The sequence below is a fragment of the Geospiza fortis genome, unplaced genomic scaffold (assembly GCF_000277835.1).
Source record: "Geospiza fortis unplaced genomic scaffold, GeoFor_1.0 scaffold1278, whole genome shotgun sequence".
Classification (NCBI taxonomy): domain Eukaryota; kingdom Metazoa; phylum Chordata; class Aves; order Passeriformes; family Thraupidae; genus Geospiza; species Geospiza fortis.
The window spans coordinates 659,160-668,691 of record NW_005054536.1 but is presented as its reverse complement, the minus strand read 5'-3'; the positions used below and the strand labels follow the sequence as shown (position 1 = coordinate 668,691).

The window sequence follows — 9,532 nt, the reverse complement described above, 5'->3', positions numbered from 1 at the left end:
ATTTGCCCATGGCTACCTGACTGACTACTGCGGCCAAGTGGAGCATCCACTGTGGGGACAGTCAAGCCCAGAATTGGAAGATCTTTTTATTTACAAATGAAATGTACATGTCAAGAGACAGCATAGAGACAAATCCCTAAATACAATGAGCTCAGACCATATTCTCTCATGATCCATGGATGGGAAAGGCTGTATTTTGTGGAAAAATAAGTTCCTAAGTTAATAACACCATGTGGGTTGTGACAGCTGATGGAAAAAAGTTTTGAGCAAGACAGGGACAGCCCAAAACTGACCACAGACAAACTAAAGCCAAGTAAGCAAAAACTGTTTCCAAACAGTCAAGTTTTACTGTCCCATTCTCCTAGAGGACCTAAAGGAACAATGAGTTATTGAGACATTCCATGTGCCACCTGCATCACAGCTCAGTATTCCACAGGGGTATTCCTTCCTTCACCATCAACACCAGCCAGACAACATACCCAGGGCAAACACCCCAAAGACAACTGCCCAGATGTGGGGTCAAAAATGTGAAGGGAAAAGGAACCTAAACCAAAGTGACAAGTGCATTAGCAAGGGTTTCAGAGGAACAGCTGCAGATTTACACATTTAGATATTGTATTTCTTGCACAGATGTTTTCTTCACTGAAAGGTGCTTTTCGATCCAGATCAGGCAGCCCACTGAAATATGAGAATTCTAACAGCTGCTTTCGTCAGGATTCACTGAAAAACAAACCCCTCAGGTGGGCAGCAGCTGGACAAAAGAAAGCCCAGCTTCCTTCAGAGTCCTCCAAAGCAGCTCCTGCCCTTGTCACACACCAATGACCGCTAGTCTTCTCAGACAAGACCTGGCCCTAAGCCAGAAAGTCAACATTCCAGAGGCTGTTTGCATGCAAGAAAAAGGCAGTGCAAGCTCCATCCTTGGCCTGGACCCAAGCCACTTCCATGGCAGTCTGCTGCACCAACAGGAGTAAGGGATCCTCCTCTCCCCTGCAGACACCTGGCAGCTTTAGCCCCTGGAAACTCAGATGGATTGTTCCCACTGTTCAGTCACCTGCATCAAGAGGAGAAAAGGAGAATGACTCTGGACAGACTAACAAAACACAGAGGTGCTCCCTGGTGAAAGGCTTCCTTTATTTTGCTTTGTTACACATCCTTACCTTGCTGAAGCTGTGCACTTACACCTCTGTGCTTCACAGATCAGAAAACTTGAGTTGTTTTTTCCCCTCCCCACATGCAGGCAGCCAGCTTCCCCTTTTTTTGCTGTTCTACCAGCTTGCTCAACCCCTCAATTCTGTGAGCTGCTTCTTTTCCAGCCCCAATGCCCAGCACCTTAGCTCAGGACAATTATTTACTGTGCACAGTGAGCTGTGTACTGTAAGAAGTCTGCCATACCTGCATGTCCTGATCAAGAATGCAAGAATGTGAAGTATAAAATAATTTTCCTATTGCACTTCCCATCCCTAGGTGAGTGTTCATGAAACCATCCATTTGGAAGTCCCCAACAGGCTACACAGCAGAAATGCAAGCCCACCTTTTACAGGCAGGTGTGACCATCTCCCCAGGGCTAGTGCTCGACCCTGGGGAAGTTGGCTTCTGATGCATCTGGCATCAAGGTCCCTGACAGCTATAAATTGGGAAAGAAAGAGACAGGATCAATTTCCAAGTGCAGCATCAACAGAGAAGACAATCAGAAACATTCTTCTAAAGACACATGCAATGCCAACACCTAATTCAAAACAAATCTGTTCTTTGGTCAAATCAGGCTTCAAAAATGCTCCCCTGGTGTAAGACTTACAACCCCGAGGCAAATTCTGCTCCTTTAGGAGTCAAACTGGAATTCTGTGGGCCATGCTGTTGAGAAAGCAAAAACCAAAGCAAACCAAACAAATACAGAGCAGCACAAACCACTTTATTGCCTTGCTACCTGCTGTGAAGGCAGACTTGAGTTATGAAGGTCGATAGCAGCGAGGGAGGGGACTTGGGACTCTGCAAACATTCTATTTTCCTTCTTCAGAAATCTGGGATGCCGAGCTGCAAAACATAACCAAGGCGACCCATGTTTAGGGAGTGAGGGCTGACACACTGCTTCTTGACACTTGTTGGGTAGCCAGGTTCTATTTAGAGGTGCTCAAAGTTCCTACCTTCCGCTCCCCTCAGCTCGGGGAGATGATTTAGTTCTGGCAAACGCACATTTGTCTTGAGGAATTCCCATTTCTTCTTACTTGCCTGAAGGATAGGTTTTTCATTAGTATCCTATAGTCAAGGGCATATAGAGCAGCTCATGAAAATATAGACAAAAATAAAGCTATTTTCAAGCTTAAAAAAAGCAGTGGCACAGCAATGCTCTGATGTAGTTGGAATTTGTCCAAGAGTAAGACAAAAGAATCTGATGTGTGAGAAGGAATTCAACTGCTCAAGTGCTTTTTATACACAAGCAATGGAAATGCTACAGCAAAATAAAAACAATCATCTAAGTGAGGCTGCTTTTGGAGAGATAAAATACAGCCCTTGGAGAATGGCTGGGATTAGTTATCTGGAAAAAGGCAAGTGTTCCTGGCTGGCACAGTAATCATCGTGCCTAGGTAGTGAGAGAAGAGGAAAACTTTCCATTTCACTTGTTTTCCTTATCAATTTTTAATGCAGTTATGACATGACTAAGTAAAGCCCTGGCCACATTAAATCCAAACCCTCGGTTCTGCTTCAGCAGCACAGCACACATGGTCTATTGCTCCTGGCCAGGCAGGAGGCCATGGATATATTCCAAATCTCACAGATATCCTGTGTTGGACTGCCCCCCTCATTAAAAATTGCTTTCTGACATAAAATATATTTTATCTAAGAACTGTTAGCGAGGGATAACGAACAAAAAATCAGCAGAGAAAAAGGGGTAACAAAACCAGTAGTATTTCTAGTATTCTAGTATTTCTAGTACTTTTAGCGGGGAGTTATGGTGAAAAATGGACCAGATGGAGTTCTTGAGAATACAACACACAATTGAATTAATTTTTGCATGGCCAAGGAGGACAGACAGACAGATGACTCACCGGTGTCAGGCTGACATTGCTACGCCCCACTGGAGAAGGTTTCCGTGCCTTTAGCAAGGGGTTCAAGTATTTTTTACTCTTTTCATCAAGTCTGTAATCAGAAATGCCCCACAGCTGGTATGAGCTGGGCTGACACAGCCAATATAAAGCACCAAATGCAAGGTGTCCCAAACCCCACATCCTGTGCTCCCACATTGTCACCCTGCCCCTCCCAGGACATCCCAGGAATGATGGATAGGAGGTCCCCTAGCTCTGCTCCCTTACCTGTAATTAAGGCTCCCAGGCCCAGACCCCATCCCAAATGTAGGAGAGAAGTTCTGGTTGATGGGAGGGATAAATGTGCCCAGGTTCTTGGCATAGTCCAAGTTGCTGCTTGAATCTTTCAGGTTGGTCTGAGGGCTGAATTCCAATGGGTGGATTGTGTTGTCATAGAGGAAGCTCAGCTTGGAGGATCGGTCTGCTTTTTCTGCATCAGCTTTAGAGGGCTTGGTCTTTATCAGCTTCCCATCTTTGCTCCTTGGGCCTATGCTGAAATCCTGTTTTGGAAGATAAACATCATCTTTCCTTACAGTCATGGTTAAAAAAGCAGTTTATGGCAGTGCATGCAGGAAAAAAAAACATGTCAGAAGCCTACACGTGCATGATTCTGCAAGAATCTAATGGATATGGAATTGGTTTTGTTAGAAAATCTCTGCTTTCCATCAAACAGGAGAAAACTTGTCAGGGTTCCAGCACTCTCTGTAAATAAGTCACTTGAGACTGGAATCAGAAATTATAGAGGAAAACCAGCTGTATCCTGTGTCTTTTCTGAAGAAATCAAATAAAAACTCATCTCAATGTCACCTCAAAGTCACTCTGAAGCATCCTTGGTATCCAGTTGAAAGAAAAATTTTTAATTTTGATGACAGGGCTTTAAAACAGGTTAACAGCAGCATAAAGCATGACTTTTGCTTCCCAAGTGATTCCTCTCCAGCTCTGTATTGCCAGGAACTGCACCACTGTGTGGTTCACCTGAAAGGGACTGGCCCAAGAGCCCCCTGCATGCTCCCAAGCTATTTCCTAGGAATTTAAACTGCTGCACCTATTTTAAAAACAATGATTTAAAACATGAGAAAAAACCCCAAAACAATACAGGTTTGGAAAACACAGATGGACCAACCTGGACGCTGATGATTTTTCTTTCTTCTGAAACATCATCTTTGTCCCTTTTATTGATTTTAGATTTTTTTTTGAACTGGTGGTCTCTGGCATCTTTCTGGATTATTTGTTTAAGCTCCTGAGTAAATCTACATTCCATATAAGGAGAAAAGAAAGAAACAAATAATGAAAGGGCTTCTGTTTATCTTAATAGCATCATCAGTTGTTAAGCCCAGGCTCCTATGGACTTTATTTAAAAAGAGTCAAACAAACTGTGCCTTTTAACTAATGAGAAGACAAATGTAATATATACATTAAATAAAATCTTCTGCACACATTTTTCACAATACAGCAATAAAGCAATAAAATACAGCAATACAGCAATAAAAAATAAATCTGCACCAGTTTGGTGCAGATGCAGTGAGTGAACACAGTGTAAGACTGTACTATCCAATGTGGGGTGACACTGATTAATTAATGTCACAACAAGGTAAATGTGCCACTGCAATGTGTTCCCTTCCAACTCTATTTTCAGGAAGGTCAAGCCAAAACAAACTGAGGCATTCAGCAGCTGTGAGCTCTGCAAACCCAGCAGTGTGCAGTCTCCAAGCACAACTGCTTCACTTCTTTCTAACCTGAGCCTGCAGTGAGCAGGAAAGGAGCTCTTACCTCTCAGCAAAGCCATCCTTGTTGAAGAAATCACCCTGCAGGAGCTGGGCGCAGGATGGTCTCTTGTCTGGGTCCATCTGCAAGCACTCCTGACAAACCAGCAGGAGGACGAAAACACAGCAGGAATTAAACAAAGGCTTTGGCATGCAGGAATTAAAAAAAAGCTTTGGCATGAGGAAAAGATCCCTGCAGTGACCCCTTTGGCCCTGCAGGGCTGGGTGTCCCCATCACCCTGGACTGGAGCTCTGGGATCCCCCACCAAGCTGCCAACCCAAGCTGCTCACTGCCTGGGGAGCTGACAGAAGGGCATGGAAACAGAGGAACACTCACAGGAAACACTCGGTTAATTACCTTGGCTAATTCCAGCGCTGCAGCAGGGAGCTTGGGATAGCGTTTCTCCAGGGATTCGAGCTCCTTCACCTCGGGCAACTTCATGCCAGCAAAGAGGGGGTTTTTATAGAATAACTCCTGTTGTCTTGGAATTAAGTTACCTAGAATCAGGCAAACAGGTGGAAAATACAGGACAGTGAAACATGTGAGAGGCTGAAATGCTAGTAAGGGCTACAGTCTGGCTTGTTATCTTTCCACCCATCAAAACAAATCTGAGCCTTTCACTCCTGAGCAAGCCCCACGGGCTCTTCTTACCCAGGCACTTGGTGATATGGTAGAGCTGGTCAATGTCTGAGTCTCCAGGGAAAAGGGGCTCTCCTGTAAGCATTTCTGTTATCAGGGAGCCAACAGCCCACACGTCCACAGGCCTGGGGAGAAAAACCCCCAGCACCCCAGCTCAGCACAGCTCCATGGCTCCAAAGGCTGAGGCAGGGATGGAGCACCCCCTGCATGCTCCCCAGAGCCCTTGCCAGGCTGGCAGGCCAGGCTCACCTGCCAGGTTTGCTGTCCCCCACCAGCAGCTCCGGGGCTCTGTACCAGCGGGTGGCCACGTAGTCCGTGTAAGCTTCCCCAGAAGTGGCCAAGGGCCGGGCAAACCCGAAGTCACAGAGTTTCACAACTCCTGACTGGGAAACCAGGATGTTCTCTGGCTTAATATCGCGATGGATTATCTGCACAGAGAGAAGGAAGTCAGGCAAACTCCCTGTGTGTACATAGCAAACTGATTGGCTCAGCAAGAAGTGCAGCTTTCCCATATTCAAGTAGAAAATTACAAACACAGAACCACTAATTTCAGACACATTTACTTTATGTATCTCTTTTTCCTTTCTATTTCTCTAAGTTCAAATACATACAAATACAAAAATACACACTTCTATTCTAATATGTATCTACTGATTGCAGCTGCAGAGCTGATTTCTTGTAGATACTTACATTATGGCTGTGACAAAAGGCAATTGCTCTCATAATCTGAAACAAGTATTTCCGAACCCTCTCGAAGTCCAGTCCATTGGGAGAGTCCTCGAGGTCATCGAGCACCGTGTGATCCACAAACTCAAACACCAGGTACCACCTCTTCTTCCTCTTACACACATCCAACAGGTTCACCAGGTTCTCGTGCCTCAGTTGCTGTCAAAAAACAGGGAATGTTTAGTGAGGGAAAACACTTACTAAAAGCTATAAAGGGAAATTTTATTTTTAAATTTTTTGCAGTTAACTTTTTTAACTGCAGCCCAGCTTGGACAGTACCAAAAAATGCAACTTGAATAAAAAGAGGAAGAAAAAGCAGCTGTGTTTTCCAGTTATTTTGTCATGTATACTTTTGTTTATTTTGTGTCCCCAGCAGACAAGACTCCACCTCCCATTTGTTACACATTTATCACACACCAACACAAAAGGCCATGCTACAGAGCACCGTTATTTATTAGCTGGAACCTGGCAGGGAAACATCCCCAGAGGCTGCCTGGAGGCAGCAGCAGAGCCCAGGGGTGGGACCCAGGAAGATGCACAAGGACTGCAAAGCACAGGGAATTGTAGGGGAAACTCTGCCAGGGCAGAGGCAGTGCCAGCCAGCCTGCACCTGTGCCTGCCCAGATTTCTTAGAAGGTCTGACAAGAGAAGAATTTTTAAAGGGTAACCAATAAGAGAAAAAGCTCTTTTCCCAAGAATGATTTGTTCCCCACACAGGAGATCTGAAGAAGTTTTTGCTGTTTTCAGACACAGTTAAATTTCTGTCCAAATTCGAGGGGGAAAAAAAATTAAACCCAAAGATTGACAGGGAACAAGGGAAGGAACTACAAAGAGAATAAACCTCCAGGTATTTATTTCCCCTGTGAGAAGCCACCCTTCCTGAGCTGCATACGCAAACATTCCCCTTGCAAAGGCTCCATTCACGCAGGAAAAGCAGTTAATTCCCAGCACACCTGGGTGCTGCTCAGTAACTGAGTAACTCAGAGCAGGGACAATCCAAGCTCACAGAGATCCACTTCAGAAGGGTTTAAAGGGATAATGCTTTGAGCGGCATGCATTTCTATTAACTCCAATTCTGTAGCTCTTGCAGTAAAGGCAAACACCACTTTTCCCCCCTCTTCAGTGCACAGACAAAAGGAAAGGACCCAGGTTTGCCAGTATTCCCACCTCTGGAGCACCCCACATCACAGGAGTAGCCTGGAAATAAGGTTTTCCTTCTTTTTTTTTCACCAAACAGATCATCTGGGCCCCAATGTTCCAAACTCCCACATGTGCCCATGCAGAGGGACAAGCACTGCACATGGGACAAACATTCCTGTGGGGCAAGGGAAGCTCCTCAGGACAACCCATGGCAGTGCCTCACCACCCTGACAAGGAATCATCTTTTCCTGACATCCAGTCAAAAGCTGCTCTCTTTCAGTCTGAATTCATTCCCCCTCGTCCTTCCCCACAATAGTAACACCAGGCAAATCCCACACTCCAACAACAAAGGACACAGTGCACACATGGTTCAGGGAATCCCACAGGAATCCTTCCTGCCAGGAAGGTGCCATGGATAGAAAAAAAAAAAAAAAGGAAAACTTTCCTAGAAGCGTTTTCCTGTCTCAGGTGACCCCGGCAGCCCCCAGCCCGTTTAGAGTCACATTCCCAGGCTTTGAAAGGTCAGCGTTTCTTCTATTTCCAGCAAATCCACAGCAGAATAGGTCAGGCATTTGGGACAGGGGGACAGCCACCACCAGGAGGCAACAGACACCGCACCATCCCCTGGCAACGCCAGAACATCCCAGGATCCGCCAGGTGCATCCAGCCCGGCGCTCAGGCCAAGGGAGCAGCGGCTCCGCCAGGTCACAGCACAGAGGGTTCCATTAAATCCAGCACCTGGAAATCCCAGCAGGGCCCAAGCGAGTCCCCCTCGGCCTGGGCTGTGTCGGTGACACTTCGTGAATGCTGGGCGGGGAAGCCGAAGGAGTTTGAACACACAAAACCCTTTGCAATTTAAGCACGAAATTGCTAGAAAAAAGGCGGTGCCGCCGGCCTCACCTTGAGCAGTTTGATTTCCCTCAGGGCGATTTTCCTCACCGCCGCGTCGTCGTCGCTCTCCAGGAACTTCTTGACGGCCACGATCTGCCCGCTCTCCCGGTTCCTGCACTTGGTCACCATCCCGTAGCTGCCTTCCCCCACCAGCCCCAGCACCTGGTACTTGTCCATGGCGGTGGCGGCGGGGCGGGAGGGCCCGGGCCCTGCGGCAACGGCACGCCGTAAAGCGCGGCCGCGCCGCGCCTGTCGCGAAAGGCGGTCGGAAGCTCGCTCGGCTCTTAAAAAGGCCTCGTAAAATGTTTTAAGGGTAAAATATTATAAAGATTGCTTTTTAAAAGCCGCTAGGGCTTTAAAAAGCGTACTAAGCAACCTCATCTCTTTTGCGGTGGGCTGAGTGTTAAAAATCCAGCCTGAATCCATGCAATGAGGGCTCCACGTGCAGATGGGAGGCTGTGGATGTTGCTAAAGATCAGTGGTGAAAAAGGCGGAATAATTTGGTTTTAGTTCATTTTACAAACTTGTCTGCACGTGATATTTGCAATGCAACACCGTGCATGAACCTGCTCCCTTTGAGGGGAAGGAAAGCTGAAGCATCCGTGTGGGTTTACTCATATTTTCAGCCAATACATTCTTAATCCAGCATCCCCTTGTTCCTTCTTCCATCCTGTGACGGATGTAGCAACCCACGGTCTGGCCTTCTGCTAACACTGACTTCTCATGTTCTGGGCAGCAGTGGCACGGCAGGACATGTGCAGGAAAACAGCTCCAGGAACAAACTGCAGAAACAAAGGCATTCCACAAGGATATTCCCAAGATTCCCGCCTCAGTTTTATGGCCTCTGTGTCACAACTAAGGGCACTTTGGAAAGAAAGGTGTTCCATGATGCCTAAACTCCATTCAAATACAGGATTCTGTCTGGTCATTGTCAACTTCCTCCTCTGAATCCTAACAGCGCCTTCGAGGTGGGAAGAAGTTTGTTTCTTCTGATAAGAGGGCAATAAATTCTTTTTCTCTGAAAGATTTGGTTGTCCTGTGGCTGCTATCTCGCTGCAAGTCTTTCTTTAAAAAAAGTATCCTACATAGCATAGTTTCTATTTTAACATTTTGTTATAACCTAAAACTATATTTACCACACTACTTAAGAGAATTAATACAGCATTATTTTCTAACACAACACATATAATATTCATTTTAATATTTGCAAAAAGCCAATCATAAAATACATGCATTTTTCACATGTCAGAACAGGGGCGATGACCCCACGGGGCCGTGCCACGGGGGAAGCC

General features: G+C 46.1%; 1 protein-coding gene across 3 annotated transcripts; it reads right to left on the bottom strand.

Moving 5' to 3' along the window:
- Nucleotides 1-64: 64 nt before the first annotated feature.
- CDKL2 (cyclin dependent kinase like 2) lies at nucleotides 65-8,469 on the bottom strand. 3 transcript variants are annotated; one of them, XM_005429266.2, is made up of 13 exons: nucleotides 8,250-8,469; nucleotides 6,174-6,368; nucleotides 5,733-5,911; nucleotides 5,496-5,608; nucleotides 5,202-5,341; nucleotides 4,851-4,939; nucleotides 4,204-4,330; nucleotides 3,309-3,580; nucleotides 3,045-3,135; nucleotides 2,142-2,253; nucleotides 1,925-2,031; nucleotides 1,532-1,624; nucleotides 65-1,051 (listed from the first exon to the last, which is right to left on the bottom strand). In XM_005429266.2, the coding sequence occupies exons 1-12, from the start codon at nucleotides 8,415-8,417 to the stop codon at nucleotides 1,565-1,567; spliced, it is 1,653 nt and encodes a 550-aa protein (XP_005429323.2). In that variant the 5' UTR covers nucleotides 8,418-8,469; the 3' UTR covers nucleotides 65-1,051; nucleotides 1,532-1,564. The 3 variants fall into 3 exon arrangements, with proteins under 3 accessions (XP_005429323.2, XP_030919714.1, XP_030919715.1); XM_031063854.1 differs by having other exon boundaries at nucleotides 2,142-2,226; XM_031063855.1 differs by lacking the exon at nucleotides 1,532-1,624.
- Nucleotides 8,470-9,532: the final 1,063 nt, after the last annotated feature.